At 43.8% G+C, this 23,628-nt stretch overlaps 3 protein-coding genes across 3 annotated transcripts; 1 reads left to right on the top strand and 2 right to left on the bottom strand.

Moving 5' to 3' along the window:
- Positions 1 to 311: 311 nt before the first annotated feature.
- Positions 312 to 1,532, bottom strand: LOC110706084 (serine/threonine-protein phosphatase 7 long form homolog). Its single transcript, XM_021884001.1, has 3 exons — positions 637 to 1,532; positions 476 to 563; positions 312 to 386 (listed from the first exon to the last, which is right to left on the bottom strand). The coding sequence occupies exons 1-3, from the start codon at positions 1,530 to 1,532 to the stop codon at positions 312 to 314; spliced, it is 1,059 nt and encodes a 352-aa protein (XP_021739693.1).
- A 3,844-nt stretch (positions 1,533 to 5,376) lies between these two features.
- On the bottom strand, positions 5,377 to 17,452 carry LOC110706083. The gene is made up of 5 exons (XM_021884000.1): positions 17,329 to 17,452; positions 17,001 to 17,124; positions 16,610 to 16,898; positions 16,415 to 16,504; positions 5,377 to 5,820 (listed from the first exon to the last, which is right to left on the bottom strand). The coding sequence occupies exons 1-5, from the start codon at positions 17,450 to 17,452 to the stop codon at positions 5,377 to 5,379; spliced, it is 1,071 nt and encodes a 356-aa protein (XP_021739692.1).
- Positions 17,453 to 21,097: 3,645 nt separating this feature from the next.
- Positions 21,098 to 22,756, top strand: LOC110706082. The gene has a single exon (XM_021883999.1). The coding sequence runs from the start codon at positions 21,098 to 21,100 to the stop codon at positions 22,754 to 22,756; it is 1,659 nt and encodes a 552-aa protein (XP_021739691.1).
- Positions 22,757 to 23,628: the final 872 nt, after the last annotated feature.

Raw genomic sequence — 23,628 nt, 5'->3', positions numbered from 1 at the left:
TCCTACGAAGGTGGAGTAATGACCAGTCTCGTGATGTGACGGTACCAAGCTATGTACTCTGTCATGCCCGGGGAAGAAGTCCCAGTGAACGGGTTTCCCTAAACGACTAATGCCTCTCGTCGACTCCACTTGTGTACATGGTCCGAATGCCGAATCTCCCAATTACGTTGTCCCCTTCGATCCTTCTTGTGTAGCGCAAGGTCCGTGTCTACTACCTGTGGGATCGGTTGCTCTAACCCGAACTGATGAAGGACTCGGTCTGGGAGGTGGAACTCAACGACGTCAAAGAAAATCAGAGGTGCTCGTGTACGTCAAATGTGCATGTCTAAACGACAAATCTCCAGAAGTCGGTCCATCACCGCCTCAGTATATGGCTGCCAAATCATCTAATTCCCAAAACAAGTATGTCAACATGTATATAACTAATATAATTGAAGAAAAACAATGCACAAAAAAAAATAAACACCGATTATACCTGGTCCTCACGCTGATGGTCAAACGCATCTCGGTAATATGATAGTCCAGAAGCAGTATGCGCACACGAGAGATGGACTCGTAACCACCTGTAAAAAATCGTTAATAATAATTCTCGACAGACAAAACTGTAAGAACATGAACTTAAAGCAAACATTTTACCTGCATGCCAAAGGGTCAACACCTCGCTGATGCTGAGTCCCCAAAATGACATCCTCATCCTCAAGGTCCTCCTGTGGCGGATCTCGAGGCCACCTAACGTATGGTCGAACAATAGTAGTGTGCTCCCACGACCACAGATGTAGTAGGATGAGTGGGCCTCCAATCTGTCTCGATCCTCTCTGACATGCTCGACATAGCTGCCGGTACAAAAAACCAAGAGTCGCACTCCCCCAACTGTAGGTCGAAGCTGTCTCCCAGTCTCGAAGGAACGGCAAGTAGTAGAGTGACACAGCATCGCCACTTTTGTCGGCGAAGAGAATAGATCCCATGAGAGTGAGAATGTAAGCACGGCTATATCGCTGAACGGTCAAGTCATCAGCTCCCTCTGACATCTGTGAGAAGTGACGTCTGAGCCACGTCAACTTCAAAGTAGATCCCTCTAAAAATGGCTTACCGTTATCATCAAAGCCAGGTCGAACTCCCAGCAACTCCTCAATTAGGTCATGCCATCCCTCAAACGGAGGTCCAATGACAGGTGGGTCGTGCACTCTCAGAACTAATAGCACGGCGACATCCTGTAAAGTAATGGTGCCCTCTCCTACCACAAGATGGAAAGTATGTGTCTCCTGCCTCCACCTCTCAACCAACGCCGTAAGAAGAGAACGGTCAAGCAAAAACCCTCCTCCCAAAATCCTATGCACACCGTAAAACCAAGCAAGCCTAACGTACTCTAGTACTCCACCCTCTACCCTCCACTCATGTCCCACGCTGACCACATGCTCCCTAACTGAGAGAACTCTATCAGCTACGCCAGACCAAACATCATGACTCCTATGGGAAGTCTGCAACCGTAGAACAGATGGATCTATTGGGCCTGGTGCAATCACCGGATCCATGGGACCTACATGATAACAGAAAATTGAATTAATGTTAAGCGTGCGAAAAAAAACATAAATATTAAACAAGATTAAATAATTAGTCATGTTAGCAATAATTAGTCGTTACCCAGATGATCCAACACCACCACTAAAAGTAGGACATGTATTTTTGTTATGCCCAGGTCGCCGACAAACACTGCATGCCTTCTTCACACGATAGCGACGCTCATCCATTTCATTTCGGATTCTAGTGGACCGTTGGCCTGGGCCTCTTTTCAAATCTGGGTTGGCCATGGTAGTAGGCCCATTGTAAGCTGACAAGTGGCAAGGATCAGAAACTGGTGCGAAACACTTCGAGTATGAACGTCTATATTCGGCGGTCCTGAAAAAAGAATCCACAAACTCTGCGTGTGATAGGCTTCGATGACGACAAACTGCTAGGACGTGAGAGCATGGCAATTTGTATATTTTCAATTTCTCACAAGTACATGTCTTGCTCATCAAATTCACAGTGTGGGAGTTACCACCTTTACCAGCTTTTCTCCTTCCACGACCAGTCCTAACCTGATACAACCCGATGGCATCATAGTCAAAAGCAACAACCTCATGGTGCGTGGCTTTCTCCATGTTGGCTTCTATTGTCTTCATAGCCTTTTCCGATAACTCATGGCCCTCTTCAAGTCTTCTTTTACTCCAACTTCGTCTAGTTGCAAAATAGGAGTTAACTCGGAAAAAGGTCATTTGCACTAAAGAGGTTATCGGGAGACATCGAGCCCCTTTTAAGACTCCGTTGAATACTTCCGACATGTTTGTAGTCTTCACACCAAACCTGAAACCACCATCATGATGAATTGACCACTTTCTGTACGGAATTTCCATCAAGTACCTACGGGCCTCTACATTCAAGTCACCAATTTTTTTCATGTAGTAATCAAACTTCTTCTTCTTCCTTGCAGTAGCTGCTTTGCCAAAGAGGTTCTTTATGAAGACACTTTTAAATTTTGAGTTCACATTAGAAGCCAAGTGTCGTGTGCAGTACTTGTGGTAGGCATTGGGCTCCTCCCAACCACTTCCAACCTCTTCCATTGCTGCTAAAATACCAGCATGTCTATCAGATATCACACATAGCCCTTTTCTATCTGTTACTCAAGCTCGAATACAAGCCATGAACCAAGACAAGCTATCATTGTTTTCTCCTTCAACAACCGCAAAAGCAAGGGGGAATAGTTGAAAATTAGCATCGATTCCCATAGCAATAAGTAGAGTCCCTTTGTATTTTCCATACAAATGAGTTCCATCAATGGTGATAAGGGGCCTGCAATGACGGAATCCATCAATACACGGCTTGAATGCCCAAAAAACTCGTTGAAAAATATGTGTACCAGGAACCGTACTCTCTAACAACCTCCACTCAACAACAGTTCCAGGATTTGATTCCTTGAGAGCTTGCATGTACTTAGGCAAATGTTCATATGAACCCTCCCAATCCCCATAGATGAGTTTTATTGCCTTCTGTTTCGCTAGCCATGCTCTCTTGTAGGTTATTTGGTACCTCCATGATGCATTCTAGAAAACACTATGATTAGTCAAAGATATTAGTGTTGAAAAAATTTATTTAGAGGACCATGAATAAACTACGCTATACTTAAGCAAAATATATTATGACATTCACTAGGCAATTGGTTTCACCAAACAACACCAACTTCACCAAATTATTTGACAATTGCAAAAAAAAAAAAAAAAAAAAAAAAAAAAAAAAAAAAAAAAAAATTATCACACAAAGACAGTAACATTCTGCCAACACCAACTTCATGGTGTTTTGCCTATGGCTAGATTTACTACCAACTTTTTTTACTTTCCTGGAACACTTGCAGTCAAGGAAATTTTCATCATCATACCAGATGTACCATACATCTAAGCCTTATTTTCAATTTATTCCATGTCAGGATAGAGATATAGTTTGCACTTTGCTTGCTTGCCTATTTTATTCTCCTAAAATCTGTCTTTACCTTTAAACCAAGGGAAAAGAAAAACTACAACACACAAATACAAGTAACATTCACAATTTCAATACTTCACCCCAATTTCAATGCAATTCACCAAATTCACGACCAACAACAACAACAAATTCACGAGCAACACCACTTCCACCAGAATTCACCATATTCACCACCAAATTCAAGTATTTTTCGGTAAAAAAAAAGAAATTAGGGCAAGATTCACTTACCAAATGACGGAACAGCAACGCGCAATATTCAGTTGGTGGTCTGAGATCGGCGTCGGCAACAACCTTCGTGCACAATGTGGCGTTTTCCAGCAACACCAGCGGCTTTCGGCGGTCTATGTGGAGTCGGCAACCAGCTAGGGGAGGATTGGCGCGTTCTTTGTTTTCTGGGAAGAGAGACGTTAGAAGTGGGGGAAGTGTGTGTGAAACTGATTCTGTAAACACGAAGAAGAGAACTTTTAAAAAAAATTCATTAAACAAAACCGCTACTTCAAGTAGCGGTTATATATAGCGGTTTCATTATATGAAACTGCTACTTGAAGTAGCGGTTTTTTACAGTACACCGTTACTTCAGTTTGTAAACAAACCCAGTTCAAATATCTTTCCTCCTGAATCGGTGACGTGGAAGGTAATACGGGAATAAAAATAAAAGTAGCTGTGTTTTGGGAATTGCATAGCTTGTCAACAATATTTAAAGAAAGAGCTCGATCATCAGATTGGGAAATTTATGGTTTATATTCTTATTGCTTGGTCAATGGGTGGAAGCCCTCTAATAGCTCTCATGTAGTGTTTTTAGTCTTACTATTACTTTGAGTTGTGTGATTGAGTGCCTTGAACAATCATGTCAGGACATCACTTACCTAAGAAACTGGTCGAAACTATAACGTTTTAACTGCCATATGATTTTGCATCCCTTGCGTGCCAATCATGCTGGAGGATTTGTTTTGCTCTATGTTGATGGGAAATAGATGAATCATACACATTCACAATGCTCCTTATTTTCATGCCTCCAAACTAGTCAATTCACTAGGGACTTTAGGAGCTTGAATTGAAGAGATGTTTGTATGAATATGCTTGATTGGTTATTGCAGTAGCAATTTGTAATTATCTTGTTTTTTCAACCTTCTGTTTTCAGAACTTGTTGGGACTTGATTTGCTTATCATTCTTTAGCACTACTAGAAAACACCTTATTTATGACGGAAAATATCAGTCGGAATACCTTCTAAATCCGTCGGAAAAGGAAGTTTCCGACGGAATTCCGTCGGAACAACTTATCGGAAACCACTTCGTAGGAATTTTGGCTAATACCGAGGGAATTTTCGTCGGAAATTACAATGCCGACGGAATTTCCGACGGATTATATATTGTCGGAGCCTATGTTTGACCAAAATTGGAAGTCCGTCGCAAGGTTCCGACGGAACATATTCCGTCGGAAAGTTACTCAGCTTCCGACGGTATATTCCGTCGGAACCGTCCAACCTTCCGACGGAATATTCCGTCGAAAGATAAGCTCCTTCTGACGGATAATTCCGTAGGAAGTAGGCAGCTTTCCTACAGAATTTTCCGTCGCAACCTACCGACGGAAAAGTCCGTTGGAAAATTATACCCATTGCGACGGATTTTAATTCCGTCGGAACCTTGCGACGGAAATGCCGACAGAATTATTTCGAGTTTGACTATTTTCCTACGGCACATTGCTACCCTTTGATACCTGTACTTCCTGCTTCTTATATTAACGACAGAATAAAATTAATGGTTTTTGTGCAAAAATAATTATATATATACACTAATTCCAATCTGTACAGCCAAGTAATGTAATCTAAAATTAGTACTAATAAACACTACGTTAATTAAAGCTAAGCAACTGTGGGAGTGCCCTGGCCTGCTCCACCACTACCCGGGTCGTCGTCCCTGGGATCTCGAGGAGGTCGCACGGTGGAACATGTGTCATTGGGGAAACGACTCATCATCCTCTCTTCCCACCTCCTCTCCATTTCTTCCATTTGGGCTTTTACCGAGGCTTGAACTCGGGCTTCCATCTCGAGTTCCATTTCTTCCCGAAGAGCCTGCACTTTGTTTTCCATCTGATCCTGCATCTGAGAAACAAGGGAGGGCGTGTACTGGAGGGAAGATGTGGAAAGTCGACCCATCTGGCTGCCATAGTAAAGGTCAGCACTTCCGCCAAGTCCCTTCACACGTCCTTTTTTGTTTCGACCACCCACGATCTCCCAGCACAGCTCATTCGGACTCTTCTGAGTCCTTTGAGTGCTAGCCTCCTCAACCCTCTTTCGGTAGGCCTCCTACAAGATAAACATATGAAAAGGAACAAACGAGTTAGTAAGTTATATAAATAAGCTTTGGGTACCATATTCATGAAAAAATAAACCAAGTAACATGACATAGGTGACTTCTACTTAGCCCAATTACTTCATTTCTTAGGAAATGAGCTCTTTTTTTCTCATTCCATATCAATTAAACATAGTTTTAGGTCTAAAGTGCTTGAATTGACAAAAAAAAAAAAGTAACAAAGTTTTACGTACAATATTAATGAAAAACGCACCAAGTATGGCCTCAGTGACTTCTATGGTGCCTGGGCGAGGCATGTGTGTGCATAGTGCGCAGTGCCAAGGCTGATGCGTGAGGGAGTGCGAGAGTGTGTGCGAGGGGCTGGCAAGCTAGCAAGCAACGTCAAGCCAAGCATGCGTGGCTCGCTAGCAGCACGCATGCTAGGCACTTTGTGCGAGAGAGATGCGTGGTGCGCATGGTGTGGGAGTGCGGTGCGTGGCAAGAGGCCAGCATGCGTGGCTCGCTAGCAGCACGCATGCTGGGCCATGCGAGTAGCGAGGATGCGAGAGATGCTGGCAGCAGCACCAGCACGCACCAACGCCAGCGCCAGCACGCACCAGCCAGCACCAGCGCCAGCACGCACCAGTGAGCATCAGCGATGTTGTTGGGCTTGTGCTAGCATGCTAGGCTAGCTGGCACAGCCAACTGGCACGCTAGCTGGCAGCTGGGCAGCATGGTAGGGTGAGGCGGTTTATGAGGAGAGTGGGGACCAAGGCTTTGGGAAAGCCTTGTGGAGCAAGGCATTGGTCCCCCCACCTCTCCATGGTCCTCACCTAACACAATCTCCTTCCTTGACACTTGTCGAATTGTGATTGCATTTGTTTATTGATTTAATTTTAGAAATAAATTAATTGACAAATAAAACATTCTCCCACATTGGTTGGGGAATGAGAATCAAGGGATCATTTCCCTATAAATACCAAGCTTGGTATTGGGATTTGATACAACCTTGAGTGGAATTAAAAAGGCAACTCTAGAAAAGAGTAAACCTTTGATTCGTAAAACTCATAGTTATTTTGTCCGGGTCTTGACTAACCTTCAAGACTTAGGACGCTCGGGTCGGGTCGAGGGTACGATCAGTCGGAGATCTCGTCTTTTCGGGATTTTGATGTAAAAGCTCTTTAGGAGCGAAGCACGCGTCAAAGGTATAATTCTTGTCCTTAATCTTGTTTGATTAAGTTAATTATGCTTGTTTAATTGCTTTAATTAAGGGGCGGGTCTTGGTGGGTTTCCTTCCGCGTAGTGTCGGGTTACTACGAAACCCTACAGTGGTATCAGAGCCACGCTCCTTTTAATTTTTGCAATTATTATTTAATTGAGGTGTTTTAAAGAATTTATTTTTCTAGTTCATGTTCATCTAATTAGATTAGATCCTCGTTTTAATTAATTTTTAAAACTCGATTTTATTATTGATTTGGCTGTCGAACCCAGATTTTGGCTCAAAAATAGTGATTTTTGGGTGGAATCGACATTCTGGAACCGTTTCATCACTTTTAGGATTGTCCAGAAGCCAAATTCGAACCAGAAACCAACTCTTTCTGGGGTTTTTCGTTTTTCAACGAAAGTTTTAATTCTTTTTAAGCCTTGATTAATGCAAGCATTACAAGGTTAGATTAAATGCACATTTGCATCACTAACCTACTGGCTTTAAAATATCCTTGAGCATAATAATGGAGTGTTTATTAGTGCTTAAGTTGATATACCAAGTAATCACATAAACTTGTTTTTCACAATTTTGCAAATAAATTGCAATAAGGTGTGAAAAACTTGTTGTGATTTTGTATTTTGAGTTCCCAAGTAATGTTAAAGTTCTAATCTTTAAGTGTTTAAATGATTGGAACCCTAACCCTAAATTCCATGTTGAACAAAGTTTGGATTTTTTCATATTTTGGTTGATTAAAATCCATTATGTTCAATTACTTGTGAGTAAAATTTGATTAATCTTCATATTGGAAGATGTAGTCGTGGTATTTTACACAAGTATGCAAGTTGGAAAATTTTATCATTGGATGATTAATTAATTTTTCCAACTCCCCTTTTGTCAAATCCATTATTAATTTGCATATTGGCAAGATTAATTTTGGACATAGCTCATTTTATTTTAAGCATAAAGGTTGACCTAATTTTGTTCAAAATTGAAATTTTGGATAAATTTGGGCTTGTGCACCAATTAAAATAAATTGTTTAAGTTAGACTTAACATTTGTTTTATTTTATTTTTCCCTCAAAATTAATTCTAAAATTTGATTTAGAATTGATTATTGTCGCACACAAATCGAAATTAAATTCCAAGTTAAATGCACGCAAATCACCGAGGCTAGCCAGGCTGCCTAGCAACCCACGTGTAGGCTGCTTGTGGTGCGCATATGGTTGTGCATCGCTTGGTGCGTAGCTGTGTGGCGTGGAGGGGCTGTTGTGTGGTGTATGTGCTGGCACGCAGGGGCCTTAGGCTGCTGGTATGGTTGTGCGGCTGCTGGGCAGCGAGGCAGCAAGCCCCAGCCAGCCAGCCGCCTGATGCTTGTGCCAGCAAGCTGCTAGCATGCGTAGCATGCTGCTGGTGCTAGCATGCTAGGCAGGCTGTGCTAGGCGCACCTGCTAGCTGCCAGCACCACGCACCATGGCACAGGGGCCATGGGCTGCCTAGCAGCCATGGTGCGCCAAGCATCATTGGATGATGCCCTTCTTGCTTAAGGTTGAGCTATGATTTTGCGATTTTTCCCGTATCAATAATTTTAATTAATTATTTTAACGAGGCTAAGAACCTCGATTTTCGATTTTGCAAAATTTTGACAAATTATGGGTTATGCCGACTTAATTAATCGGATTAATTAAGTACGGATGCGGAATTTAGTGGGAGCTTAATTGAATGTGTTGGCATTTTGCGTTTAGAAATAATGGATTAAACCACTTTGACTAGTTTTAATTAGGCGCGTTAATTGGAATAACGACCTAAGTTAGTTACTAGTTTTGCGTGTTTAATTGTGTATTTCGTAAAATTGCATGGGCCGTTCACAAATAGTGAACGGGTGAATGAAAAATTGCTTTCAAAACAGGTTGTTTGAAAAAGGCAACTAGTGGGGCCCGACTAGGATAGAAAATACGGACTGCGTTCCGTTATGTATTTTTGTAAATCTAAATACGGTCTGCGAACCGTTAAGTATTTTTGTACTATTTAGATTAATATTAGTCGTTCTAGCTAGCTTCTTTTATTCCATTTTGGCCAAGAAGTCTCAAGACGGAGTTTCGAGGAAGACGAGCCAAGATGAAGACCCATGGAAATTGAAGATTTCAAGGGGTCATGCTAGTTGCTAAATGCATCTATTTTATGCCTTATATATTGTTTTTATATATGTTTGCTAGATGCATGTCTAGGATTTCTATGATGTTGCGATGATTAGTTAAGTTCACTTAAATAAACCAACATAGAAACCCTAGGTCCCTTTATAATATTGAGCTAAAATTTGCCATTCCAAGGACAACACTTACCGAACTAATGCGCGTACGTGATGGATTACGCCAAAGCGAGGCATCACTACTTCCCTTGGAACGTAAGGTATACTAGGTATACAAGTTGTCTTGGTTAAGCTCAACAATATCAGTAAGGAGTCCTTAGATGTCGTGGCAAAAGAGATAAAATGTCAAGTATGCATTAGATGCGACATTTTATCAAACCGAGAGTAGCTTGGAGCTATTAGCAATTGGATTGCTTACCTTAAGATATTTAATGGTTAAGACAAGCCAAAGCATGCTTATCCATTTCTTGATATTTGGGATCTCGGAATCATTTTATTCTCGCCCATAAGGGACAATCTTAAAATGCGTGGATAAAATGTTCAATAAGTGTGAATAAATGCATGAACGCTTTAAATTTCAACTTATTGATGTATGAATGGTTTTTCACTTCAAATTCTTTCAATTGTAGAAATCATGTCTGCAAGTAACTCGAACAACAACCATATGTGCCCGGAACTCCCCGAAAAGTTGGCCTTTTCCTTAAACTTGGTCAACTTTAAGGAATGGGAAGAGGAACTCAGGAGAACTCTCCGGAATTGCTCCTTGGAGTATACTCTTGATACTCCCATTCCAAGCTTCTTTGCTAAAGGGATCATGACCGACGAGGCTCATGAAGAATGGTCTTCCAATTGCAAAAGGGTCTCACGACTCATGGCAAATTCCATCCCGGAAGACTGGAAGGAAACTCTTTCCTCCTACCTTCCGGACATGTTCCTCAAAGCACTTGAGGACGTTGTCAATGTAAGAGTCACCAAGATTGACAATGGCAACTTTGATGGACTCGTGTTTGACTTGACCAGGTCACTTTCAAACATGAGAATTAAGCCACCGAATGTTGGGTGTCTTGCTAAGGAAAGGCAACGGCTTTGGACGAAGGTCTACAATGCTAAATTGAGACCAGGCATGCCCCTCCGACCTCATGTGCTTGGTATGACTAGGCTCTTCAAACACATGCAGCTTCTCGGAATTCCATTGGAAGATGAGATGGCGGGGCATATCTTGCTTGCTTCACTCCACTCGGGCTATGATGCACTTAGAGTGCATATCGCTGCGGGAAAGGAGACACACTCCCTCAAGGAGGTGGTGCAACTACTCAGCCAAGCCACTGCCTATGGAATGACCAAAAGGCCCTTGAGAGCCAAGAAGAAGGAGTTCAAGAAAGTCAAGGCAAAGATTAGATGCTTCCATTGTGGCATGCAAGGCCATTACAAGAAGGAATGCATGCTCATCAAGGAAGAGGGGATCACTCCGACCACCTCAGGTATCTTCCTTAAAACTTGTGGATTAAGCTTATTATAAGGTATTGGATACCAAGTATGACTCACTTAATGTTGCCTTTTCAGGGACCAAGTGAGAAGCTTATCAAGTGTTGGTGCATGGACAAAAGACGACGAAGATGGTTTTTCGGTCGTGCTTGCATGCACTATTTTGTCTATGACATGTAATTAAACTATTTCTAGTTTTATCATGCTTTGAACATATTATGATCCATGGTGTTGGACACCTAGGAATCTCGAATGTAAGACTTTTGACAATTGTTGTTTCAAGTTTACAAATTTATGTTCAATTAAATTGCATGTTTTACATATGACAAAAGGATAATACCACTAAGCTAAGACCATCGAGTCGAATCAAACCTACTTGTGGCATTGTCGTCTTGGCCACATTAACATCAAACGCATCAAGAAACTTCTTCAAGAAGGTGTTCTTGACTCATTCGACTTAGATTCGTTTGAAAATTGCGAAGCATGCTTATTAGGCAAGATGATCAAACAACCATTCTCCAAGTTGGGAGAAAGGGCAAGTGACTTATTAGGTCTAATACACACGGATGTATGTGGACCTATGAGCACACCCGCAAGGCAAGGTTACCGATATTTCATCACCTTCATCGACGATTATAGTAGATATGGCTATATCTACTTAATGTCAAATAAATCTGAATCCTTTGAAAAGTTCAAAGAATTACAGAAAGAGGTTGAAAATCAACTTGGCAAGAAAATTAAAGCACTTCGATCGGATCAAGGTGGCGAATATTTGAGCCATGAATTCGACGATCACTTGAAAGAATGTGGCATTCTTTCAGAGTTGACACCTCCTGGAACTCCTCAATGGAACGGAGTATCCGAACGGAGGAATCGGACTTTGTTAGACATGGTTCGGTCAATGATGGGTCTTAGTGAACTCCCTATCTCGTTTTGGGGACATGCGCTACAAACAGCAGCACTAACACTGAATAGAGCTCCGTCAAAAGCTGTTGAAAAGACTCCATATGAATTATGGACTAAGAAACCTCCTAGGTTGTCTTTTCTCAATATTTGGGGATGCGAAGCATATGTCAAGCAATTAATTTCGGACAAACTTCACCCTAAATCGGATAAGTGTTTCTTTGTGGGATATCCAAAAGAAACCAAAGGGTATTACTTCTACAATAAATCCGAGAACAAAGTATTTGTTGCTCGTGATGGTGTCTTTTTGGAGAAGGATCACCTTTCCAAAATGACAAGTGGGAGGAAAATCAAACTCGATGAAGTTCGAGAGGACGAGCAACAATGTCAACCTGACAAAACTGACAATCTAGATACTTTGGAAGCATCTGAGAAGATTGGTCAGAGTCAAACAGACAATGTAAATGCTCAACCGATTACCCTACGTAGGTCGCAACGGCAAAGATCTCAACCAGACAGATACCTCGGTATTGTCTTAACTGGTGATCATGACATCCTAGTTATGGATGGTGATGAGCCGGCGACATACAAGCAAGCTATGACGAGCCCCGACTCTGTAAAATGGCAAGAGGCCATGAAATCCGAGATGGACTCCATGTCTGAAAATCAAGTCTTTGACTTGGTGAATTTGCCCGAGGGTTATACACCCATTGGATGCAAATGGATCTTCAAAGTGAAGACAGAAAAAGATGGAAATGTATCGGTATACAAAGCTAGACTGGTGAAAAAAGGTTATAGACAAGTCCACAGGATTGACTATGACGAAAAATTTTCACCAGTTGCAACGCTAAAGTCCGTCCGGATTATCCTAGCGATTGCTGCACATTACGATTACGAAATATGGCAAATGGATGTCAAAACCGCCTTCCTTAATGGGATTTTGGAAGAAACTGTGTATATGACACAGCCAGAGGGTTTTGTCGATCCAGGCAACGCTGGAAAGGTTTGCAAGCTGAAGAAGTCCATTTATGGACTAAAGCAAGCCAGCAGGAGTTGGAATCTGCGATTTGATGAAGCCATTAGCAAGTTTGGTTTTATCAAGAATCCAGATGAGTCTTGTGTATACAAGAAGGTCAGTGGGAGTGATATTGCATTCCTAGTCCTGTATGTCGATGACATACTGCTCATTAGAAACAGCACAAAATTATTAGAGTCCGTAAAGGGCTGGTTGGGAAAGTGCTTTTCAATGAAGGACGTAGGAGAGGCACAGTACATATTGGGCATCAAAATCTATAGGGATAGATCTAAGAGGATGATTAGATTAAGCCATAGTACTTACATTGATAAGGTACTGGCTCGATTCAACATGGAAAATGCCAAAAGAGGGCATTTACCCATGTCCCATGGCATAACTCTCAGCAAGAAACAGTGTCCACAGACACCTGTTGAACGAGAAAGAATGAATCAGATCCTATATGGTTCACTAATCGGATCGATCATGTATGCCATGATATGTACTAGGCCGGATGTATCGTATGCCTTGAGTGCAACGAGTCGATACCAATCGAACCCAGGAGAGGCGCATTGGACTGCGGCCAAGAATATCCTTAAGTACCTGAAAAGGAACAAGGATAAATTCCTGGTGTATGGAGGCCACAAAGAACTGGTTGTTGAAGGTTACACCGACGCTAGCTTCCAGACTGACAGAGACGACTTCAAGTCACAGTCGGGATATGTATTCTATCTGAATGGAGGAGCGTTCAGCTGGAAGAGTGCCAAGCAGAGCACCACTGCAGACTCTACAACTGAAGCCGAGTACTTGGCCGCTTAGGAAGCTGCCAAGGAAGCTGTTTGGATTCGCAAGTTCATAAGTGAACTTGGTGTTGTACCCTCAATCAAGGGACCGATAGACCTTTATTGTGATAATAATGGAGCTATCGCTCAGGCCAGAGAGCCGAGAGAACACCAAAAGGTCAAACACGTGCAACGGCGATTTCACATGATAAGGGAATGGAAATCCGAAGGTGAAATCAGAATTTGTAAGATCGGCACGGATGATAATGTGGCCGATCCTTTGACTAAACCTCTGCCTCAATTGAAACACAACAAACACGTTGAGGCAATGGGAATCAAGCATGTGGGAGACTGGCTTTGATATTCCCTGTACAAGTGTTTTAATTAAACAGGGTTGATTTAATGTAAGACACTGTACTAAAACCATTCATTAATGGAGTAATTAATTTTTGTGCAAAATTATCATTCACTCCATTACTATTTAATTGTGGTTTAGAATTAAATAATGAGTCCATTCGATTTACGGAAATCCATTACCATGTCTTGGATAAAGAAACACCTGTTAAGTGAACATTGAATATTGAATCGAAAAGTATCCCTAATCGAGGTCATCTAACAGGTGGACGATTGATGACCGCAATAGATTAGTGTGTAGTATGATTTACAGCAGCGTTTCTTGTGCTGCGAGGACGTGACAGTCATAAATCATTTGCACAGGTACAGTTTAGAACTGTACTGGATAAGACCTATGAGAGTACTTTATGAAAATTAAATTTTGTCATAAGTACATTTCTCATTATGGCTATAGGAACTTATTTCCTCAGACCATGAGTACTGTGAAGTTTTCTTGTTTGAGTACTAGGCTCTTTGATGTTTCCTAACGTCTGCCGTAACTGGGGATCATAACGGGAACACTCGGGAGTCTATGTCCTCTTAGTAAGAAGAACTTACAATACAAGACTGGGATTGTCCCCCTACTAACAATAGGGAAAATGTTTTGTTGTTGAAAAGGCCGCTCGAAGAGTGAGACTGTAAAATGCATGGCCATGCTCAAATGGATTTTAGAAATAATCTGCTTATTGACAGTCGAACTCGGAGATCGAGAAACACTTATTAACGTAATAAGGATGACAAAGAATCTTACCTTATAGTTCACGAAGAAACATTAAGTGACAAAGGAAATGAGCTATACACAATTGCACACTTGTCCGAAAGGACAAGTGGGAGATTGAAAGGAATGGTGTCCTTCCAACAAGTGTATTATTCCGGTAGAGGGTTCAGAATTATTACAGAGGTAATTCTTCAGTAAGGTCAAGTGATCGGAATGCCTAGGTGGAGGCCGCTTCCGATCAGTAATATCAAGGTACAATTGATATTACAGCTTAATCTTAACTAAACCCTTCGGGTCGAACCCAATCGAATCTCCGATACGAGACGTCGAATTAATCCGAAAGGATTTAATGGGTCGACAGAGTTTTACGAATACAGACGTCGGAAGTCGAGCCTAGGGCGTCGAGACCGAGCGTCGCAAAATCACAATCGACAAGTATGAGCGTAGCCATAGCTAGGCTAGGCTAGCTCATCATAGTCACTAGGCGCGCCATGGCAGCCCTAGCATGATGCTAGGCACCATGGCTGGCTATCGCTAGAACCAGGCGCGCCAGCACAGCCCTAGCATCATGCCTAGGCACTGTCGCAGCCCTAGCATGATGCTAGGCACCATCGCAAGCCAGCAGCCCATCGCAGGGCCTGTACGCATCACTAGGCGCACCATGCGTGGCCTAGGATGGCTGGGCGCCATCGCAACCCAGGCAGCATCTCTAGGCGCACCATGCGTGCCCTAGGATGGCCTGATGCCATAGCAGCCCTAGCATAGTGATGGGCGCATGGCAGGACCACACACACCAAGCATAGCTAGTGCTAGGCACTGGCGCATGCGCGGTGCGTGGTGCCTGGGCGAGGCATGTGCGTTCATAGTGCGCAGTGCCGAGGCTGATGCGTGAGGGAGTGCGAGAGTGTGTGCGAGGGGCTGGCAAGCTAGTAAGCAACATCAAGCCAAGCATGCGTGGCTCGCTAGCAGCACGCATGCTAGGCACTGTGTGCGAGAGAGATGTGTGGTGCGAATGGTGTGGGAGTGCGATGCGTGGCAAGAGGCCAGCATGCGTGGCTCGCTAGCAGCACGCATGCTGGGCCATGCGAGTAGCGAGGATGCGAGGGATGCTGGCAGCAGCGCCAGCACGCACCAGCCAAAACCAGCGCCAGCATGCACCAGCGAGCATCAGTGATGCTGCTGGGCTTGTGCTAGCATGCTAGGCTAGCTGGCACAGCCAGCTGGCACGCTAGTTGGCTAGCTGGCACAGCCAACTGGCACGCTAGCTGGCAGCTGGGCAGCATGGTAGGGTGAGGCGGTTTATGAGGAGAGTGGGGACCAAGGCTTTGGGAAAGCCTTGGGGAGCAAGGCATTGGTCCCCCCACCTCTTCATGGTCCTCACCTAACACTCTCTCCCTCCTTGACACTTGTCGAATTGTGATTGCATTTGTTTATTGATTTAATTTTAGAAATAAATTAATTGACAAATAAAACATTCTCCCACATTGGTTGGGGAATGAGAATCAAGGGATCATTTCCCTATAAATACCAAGCTTGGTATTGGGATTTGATACAACCTTGAGTGGAATTAAAAAGGCAACTCTAGAAAAGAGTAAACCTTTGATTCGTAAAACTCATAGTTATTTTGTCCGGGTCTTGACTAACCTTCAAGACTTAGGACGCTCGGGTCGGGTCGAGGGTACGATCCGTCGGAGATCTCGTCTTTTCGGGATTTTGAAGTAAGAGCACTTTAGGAGCGAAGCACGCGTCAAAGGTATAATTCTTGTCCTTAATCTTGTTTGATTAAGTTAATTATGCTTGTTTAATTGCTTTAATTAAGGGGCGGGTCTTGGTGGGTTTCCTTCCGCGTAGTGTCGGGTCACTACGAAACCCTACAGTTTTCAGTACCATATTCATGAATAATGAACCAATGAACTAAGTTTAGAGAATTTGTTACCGCAGTTTCCTAAGCTGTGGGGTTTACTGCCATTATGCCTTTCCTAGGTAGCTCCTTGAAGTGTGTCTTCAGAAACAGCTCAGGAGCTGTTGGCAGCTGGCCCTTGTTCTTCGCCACCTTTGATACAAAAGAATAGGAATAAACGTTAAACAAGTCACACCCTTGTTACATTGGAATACACAAAAATGCCTTCTAATATGAGATCTTTTTAAATAAACTTACCATCCTTTTTTCATGTTGGGTCGCTGACAACGAAACCTGAAAGTGGGTCCCTCGGACGGGATTTTCCATAGAACCGCCCCTTCTGTTCTTCTTGTTTTTGGCCGACCTCTCCTTGTAAGTTGGATCCGATGCAACAATGTTTATCATCTCCTTGTGGATCTCCTCACTCAGCCAACTTGGCTGGGCGCCATTCATCTTGTGCGTGATGGTGTAGAACATGTCACGCAGGCGTGTTGCTACCCTCCTCCGAAATGTGACCTTCACTAGCTCGTTCACCTGGGGTGCCCATCTGAATTGTGCATGTAAATGATAAAATACAGAAGTTATACACAAAACTAAATTAGTACAATATCTAAAAACATGTATTAACCAAGACCCAAAAATGTCATACGTTGAACAAGTTCCACCAGTGTTCCTTCGTAGCTGCAGGAACTTCTCCAAAGTTCCTCCAAGGGTCTCGGTAGTATCCAGTAATCGTACTGGATACCGCACTCCGAACCTTAGGATCATCAAACCTATAACAAACGGGAAACAACAATGTTAAACAAGTTCGAGAATAGTAATATAAGCCTTGTACCTCATCATCCATATCATGATATGTACGTACCACAGCGTAGTAGGGTCCAAAAACGGGAGCTGTGACTCATCCTGTGACTCGTCCTATGACTCATCCCGTGGCCCATCTTCTGGAGGAGTGGATGGGCACGTTTGATCCTTACCCAAATCGATGGCCTCCGCATCGAACATCTCCTCATCCTGGTCGTCGATGAAAAGGGCGCGGGCGGTCATTTTCTCTTTCCCCTTTAATTTCTTCGATGATTGCCCACTTTTTCCACCCGCCATGACTACGTGAATCAGATGTTAGTAAAATGACAAGATATTATAAATAACAAGTGCAGTGCAACGTAATATGGCTTTTATACAAACACTGAAAAGTTTTACATAAGCCTAATTAATAGTTTGATTTTACAATAAGAAGCATACTTTTATAGGAGATTAACATATTCTCCTACTCAGTACTCTCATCACTACTTTCACTACTAGAGTCATCACTACTATCATCTAATACTACATCGATGTCATCATCATCGTCACTATCACTATAGCCGATACTAGATTTATCGTCTTCATCGCTTGAGATCACAAAGCCATTGCCATCGTCTTTATCATCATCATCCTTGGCATAGTCTGGAATGTCATTCGGTGGGCAAAGCGTTGCATGTACTATTAGGGATGGTGATTGCAGAAACTCTAAGTCCACCGGAGCATCAACCACTGACCGTGCTTGTGTTTTAAACACAGACCACCATTGAACACGGTCCTGTTTCAGGCTAGGGTATGATGCGTAGTACACTTGAGCCACTTGGTAAGATAAGACAAATGGATCATATTTAGGGTATTTCTTAGTATGATTTACTTCGATTAGCGTATATTGTTCGTGTATGTTCATTCCCCTACCACAATCCATCCAATTGCACTTAAACAAAATTGTCTTGTACTGTCTCTTAGGTCCCGTGTAGACAAGTACAATTATGTCGTCTAAAATGCCGAAGTACTCTCTGCCATCCTCACTTGATACACACACACCATAATTCATGGTGGATTTGTGCTTGCCATGGGCATGTGTAAGGAAATTAAATCCACCTACAAAAATCTGGCCCCAAGTACGAACTCGCCTGAAGGGACGCATGCACAACGCTCGCAGGACATCCGACTTTGGCTTCTCTTCGACCACCTATAAAGTGGTTGAATATCAAAATCACGGTTCCTGAATTCAATGAATTGAAATGCAAGATGTAAAATACAGAATTATTTCACAGTCACACCGCGTATATCACCTTGTCATGAAACCAATTAGAAAATTCAGCTTCGAAGTTCTCCATGACTTCTTCTCTACGCAGGAAAGGTCGAGTACTAAGAATGTAGTCCTCAAACTTCCTACGAGGCCAAACACACAATTTAAATCTACAAAGTCATCATTGTAAATGATTGTAAATAAAAATACACTGAATACCTGGGCCTAATATACCTTTCGTATTCGCCAAGAATGCCGTTGTTTCGTAACACGAACAAATGTGCACACTCGAGTTCTTTGTCATCTAAGAACTGAGTTCTACCCTCATTTGACACACGACCATTGTCCTCTTTGAACAACTCTGGTATTTTAGCGTCGTCCAATGTGGACTCAACGTCGGCATTCACATTTCGACCAAGATCTCGAGTTTTAGTGTCAACTGTCGACTGAAAGTAATTAGAGCAGAAGTTTGCTATCTCTTCAGTGAGATAAGCATTACATATGGACCCTTCAACTCGAGCCTTGTTCCCAATTTTCCATTTCAAATGATTGAGGAACCTGAAATTACAGTTGTTATGTAACTGTATGAACAATTGATTAGGATGTAAAACAAAGGATGTGAAATAAGGGTATTTGATTTACCTTTCGAAGGGATACATCCATCTGTATTGTACAGGACCACATAACTTCCCCTCGTACGGCAAATGTATTGGCAAATGCTCCATGGAGTTAAAGAATGCAGGAGGGAAGATCTTCTCAAGCTTGCATAGGATCTCAGGTATGTTTTTCTCCAATCGCTCCATGTCACTAACTGATGTTGTATAGCAACACAAGTCGCAGAAGAATTGGCTGATCCCTGTAATTGCATTCTAAATATGGCCAGGGAGCAATTCCCTCAAAGTTGTGGGCAACATCCTCTCCATGAACACGTGACAGTCATGGCTTTTCATTCCATGGAGCTTACACGCTTGCAAATCTACGCATCTGCTCAAATTGGAGGCGTAACCATCAGGGAACCGCAGCTTCTTAACCCACTCACACAAAACTTTTCTCTGAGCCTTGTCAAGAGCGAATGGAGCCTTTGGCATGAACTCTTTTCCTCTATCATCCTCTTCAAGATGAAGCTGCGGACGTTTACAATATTTGGCAATGTCATTCCGAGCAGATGGCGTGTCACACGTATGCTTTTTCACATCCATTACAGTGTGAATTAACTGATCGAAGAAGTTCTTCTCAACGTGCATGACATCTAAGTTGTGACGAATAAGGAGATGCTTCCAATATGGGAGCTCCCACAAGGTGCTTTTCTTGAACCACCCCTTCTTTTCATGTTTCAGCCTTGATTAGGGGGATTTTCCCTTTATCCACCTCTCGCCATGTGGACCAATCAGGGCCTGACAAGTATCACCCAGTTGGGCTTATCAGGACCTGACACGTGGCGCGCTTCCATTGGTCCACCATGGACCTCCCATGGTATGCCATGTAGCCCTCTCAACCTTGCCTAAACAGGTAAGAGATTGGGCCCAATTCCCAAGGAAGCCCAATCAGTCCTAGGGTTGGCCAAAACCCTAGAACTGGCACACTTCCCAAGGCTATAAATACGGTCATAAATGCTCATTTATGACAGGAGAGACTGTTCACAAGAAACACTCGGATTTACACAAATCCCAAGACAATCACACATTACTCGGTACCGCCTACTAGACCCGTCCTAGCATCCGACACCTATTTACATCCTGCTTTACAAATCCTTCATCTACTAACTTGATCGTTGGAGGCGGAACTCCCTACCCAAGGAGTCTCCGTTATCTTGCAGGTACAAGCGCGTGGTTCCAGCCTCAAAGTTGTAACTCTCCCAAGGGACACGAAAAAACCCGGAACATTTTGGCGCCGTCTGTGGGGAGAGTACCTTTGAGATGGCATCGCAATCTGTACTGACTAATGGTGACAGGCATCTAGAGGACGACTACCAAGAAGACGAGCCTCATGTTGTTTCTGATCAGGACACTGAGCCTTAAGTCGAGACTCGCACGGCCCCAGACCGGTCCTTAAGGGCTCGACGCACTACTCCTCGTGAAAGGCAGGAAAGGCAAGACCAAGCTGGTCCAGGCCAATCAGTTGGGCCATCGGCCGACTCTCACCAAGCGGCCGACTGGACACCTCCTGTCTCGAGAAATGATCTTATGACCATCATGAGAAGTTTCAAGGGTGAGATCAAAGATCTCATCAACAAAAAGACGGCTGTCCCCCAAAAAGGGCAGTCGAGCAAGAAGCCTTCCTATTCAGGAAAGAAGAAGTCATTGAAGGACCGTGAGGCAACCCCCCACCCTCGCCAAGAGGAGAGGCGGGTACCTCTACTCAATTTATCCAAGCACCGTATCCCAGCCTCATTAGGAAGGAAACCAATCCGCCTGGTCCAACCAGACGGCTCAAAGAAGTCCTACTCAGATGCCCGGATGTTGATTCCGCAGAAAAGGAGCCAACAGCAGTCTGAGTCGGCCTCCACTTCTGATTTTCTTGACAGTGTACAAAACACCTCTATGAATCATTCAAGGTCAAACTATGAGATCCGGACAGGTAGTACACACTCCGGTTCTAGCTCTCGCCAACAACAGTCGGCACCATATGCCACTCAGCTGCCATTTGTGCCGCAAACTCACTATTTTCTGCCGCCTCATCCTTTTGGAGGTCAGATGGCTAAGAATGTCCAGCCTTTGGACTGGCAGTTGCGGTTGCTCCAATTGGCAGAACAACCAACCGCCTTCTCAAAGGAAATTTTACAAGCCGCCCAGCCGGCTAAAGTGAAAAATGTGTTAATAGGCGCCTACGATGGCACTGCTAACCCAGAGGATCACCTTATGGCCTTCACCAATCTAATGTACTTTCAAGGATTGGACGATGCCACATGGTGTAGATGCTTTCCTGCCACTCTGAAGGGAGTCGCCCAGCAGTGGTTCGGCAATCTGCCAGCCGGCTGTGTCAATAACTTCAGAACATTGGCTTATTTGTTTGCATCAAACTTTTCCATGAACATACCCGCCAGGAAGAAGACTCTTGATCTAGTAGCCGTCCAACAGGGAGAGAAGGAGGGATTACGCTCCTACATAAAGAGATTCAATCTGATGAGGATACAAATACCCAACTTGCCGGATGAAGTAGCCTATACCGACTTCTTCAAGGGATTGAAGGACGGGTCGAACTTCAAGTTCGACTTAGTCAGAAAAAGAGTAGCTACTCTTCAAGAGGCAATGATGGACGCCGAGACCTACATACAGGCAGTCGACCTCTGTCACATGGGAAAGCAAGGGGACCAGAAAAGGTCCGAGAAAAAGGAGAGTCGCTCACAGAAAGCGGCCCCAAAGGAAGATAAGAAGAGAAAAGATGTTTGGATGGCCGACTCCACTGGTCAGCCGTCCAGTAAGAAAAGAAAAGAGTTCACTCCATATTCCCCCAAGTATGAGTTCAACAAAGATAATCATGCTATTTTGAAAGAAGTTAAGGGTCGACTCTCACTTGAGAAGCCGGCACCCATGAAGGGTGATCCTAGCAAGCGCAACCAAGACAAACACTGCCATTTTCATGATGACGTTGGGCATGAGACCAACGAATGCATTAGCCTCAAGCGTCTGCTGGATCAGTTGGCTGAAAAGGATGATCTGAACTCTTATGTCAAGAAACCTAAAGGAAAACATCCCCCTAAACAAAATCAGTCGGCCAAGCAAAAAAGACAGAAGCCGGCCGACAGCTCTGACACTGATGAAGCCACCATCTATACAATAGCAGGCGGGTATGCAGGGGGAGGCCCGACTGTTCGGGGAAACAAGGATAGCATCAGGAAATTGGATGTCAACTCTGCTAATCGGGGTGAGACCGCTGGTACCTCGTTTCCTGAGGTTATTATTTCTGAGAAAGATTCTGGTGGTGTCCGACGGCCGCGTGACGACCTAATTATCATTGAGTGTAAAGTGGCCAACCAAAGAGTCGGCAGAATACTTATTGATACAGGGAGTTCGTCGGACCTCATCAGCCAAAAGTGCTTGACCAAGCTCAAGTACAGGCCTGAGAGCATACATCCTGTCTCCCATCCTCTAGTAGGATTTGGAGGGGGAGTCGTCCATCCGATTGGTCAGGTTAACTTGCCCGTCCGTCTGGGTGAAAGAGGTGAGGGTCGCCACATGGTCATTTGTTTCCTGGTTGTGGAAGAGCTTACTGCCTACAACATGATCCTTGGGCGCCCTACCCTTAATGACTCCAAAGCAGTTATCATTCCATCCCTTATGTTGCTCAAGTTCGAGAAGGACGACAAAACAGTCGGCTCCATAAGGGGGGACCAGAGAATGTTACCTCACTGACATCAAAACAACGGTAACTTCAGACGGCCCAACGGGCAAAGCCATAGAAGACGCGTCTGCCCAAGAGGTAGGCGGCAGGAAGAGAAAAGCCTCCGAGGCGGAGGTCCAGAAAAAGCATAAGCAATAGAAATCACTGGCTGAGGAGCGTCCGGATGAATTCCGCCCTCAGCCAGCTGGGGAGCATGTTGATGTCGCCCTCGATGACAGTCGGCCAGACCGAACTGTTAAGGTGGGGATGACTGCTCTGACTGAACTTGGCAATGACCTTCGCCAACTGTTGAAAGAATTCCAAGATATTTTTTCATTTGAGGTACATGAGGTGCCAGGTATTAGTCCAGACCTGGCGGTACATAAGCTAGCTGTCGACCAAAAAAAGAACACTGTGTTCTTGAACAAATTGGACGAAATGTTGAGGCGTATATTGATGATATGATTGTAAAGTCAAAACTTCAAACGGACCATTTGGCAGACCTCCGAGAAACATTCGCCACACTCAGGCGGCACCGAGTCATGCTTAATCCAAAAAAGTGTGTCTTTGGAGTTGAGTTTAGGAAGTTTCTCGGATTCCTGATAAATCAAAGGGGAATAGAGGCAAATCCTGACAAGGTGCAGGCGGTCATTAACATACAGTCGCCTCGCACCGTCCGAGAGGTACAAAAGCTAACAGGCTGCCTTGCAGCCCTCGGAAGGTTTCTAAGTCGAGCAGGAAACAAGTGCCTGTACTTTTTCCAAGCAATCAGAAAGAAAGCAAAGTTTGAATGGGGATCGGATGCTGAGTCTGCCCTCCAAAAGTTGAAAGAACATCTACATTCCCTGCCGAGACTCGTCAGTCCTTTGCCAAAAGAAGTGCTTTACATGTATCTCGCAGTATC

Source organism: Chenopodium quinoa, unplaced genomic scaffold (genome assembly GCF_001683475.1).
Source record: "Chenopodium quinoa cultivar QQ74 unplaced genomic scaffold, ASM168347v1, whole genome shotgun sequence".
Classification (NCBI taxonomy): Eukaryota; Viridiplantae; Streptophyta; class Magnoliopsida; order Caryophyllales; family Amaranthaceae; genus Chenopodium; species Chenopodium quinoa.
Note: the sequence above shows the minus strand (reverse complement) of the source record. Positions and strands in the feature narration are given on the sequence as shown.

Coding starts and splice junctions, on each gene's coding strand:
- LOC110706083 (XM_021884000.1), bottom strand. CDS start 17,452: ATGGCGGGTGGAAAAAGTGGGCAATCATCGAAGAAATTAAAGGGGAAA. Junction 17,125..17,328: donor TGCGGAGGCCATCGATTTGG/GTAAGGATCAAA, acceptor CGTTTGTTATAG/GTTTGATGATCCTAAGGTTC. Junction 16,505..16,609: donor CCCAACATGAAAAAAGGATG/GTAAGTTTATTT, acceptor TTTGTATCAAAG/GTGGCGAAGAACAAGGGCCA.
- LOC110706082 (XM_021883999.1), top strand. CDS start 21,098: ATGGCTAAGAATGTCCAGCCTTTGGACTGGCAGTTGCGGTTGCTCCAA.
- LOC110706084 (XM_021884001.1), bottom strand. CDS start 1,532: ATGGATCCGGTGATTGCACCAGGCCCAATAGATCCATCTGTTCTACGG. Junction 564..636: donor GTTGACCCTTTGGCATGCAG/GTAAAATGTTTG, acceptor GATTTTTTACAG/GTGGTTACGAGTCCATCTCT. Junction 387..475: donor ACCATCAGCGTGAGGACCAG/GTATAATCGGTG, acceptor TTTGGGAATTAG/ATGATTTGGCAGCCATATAC.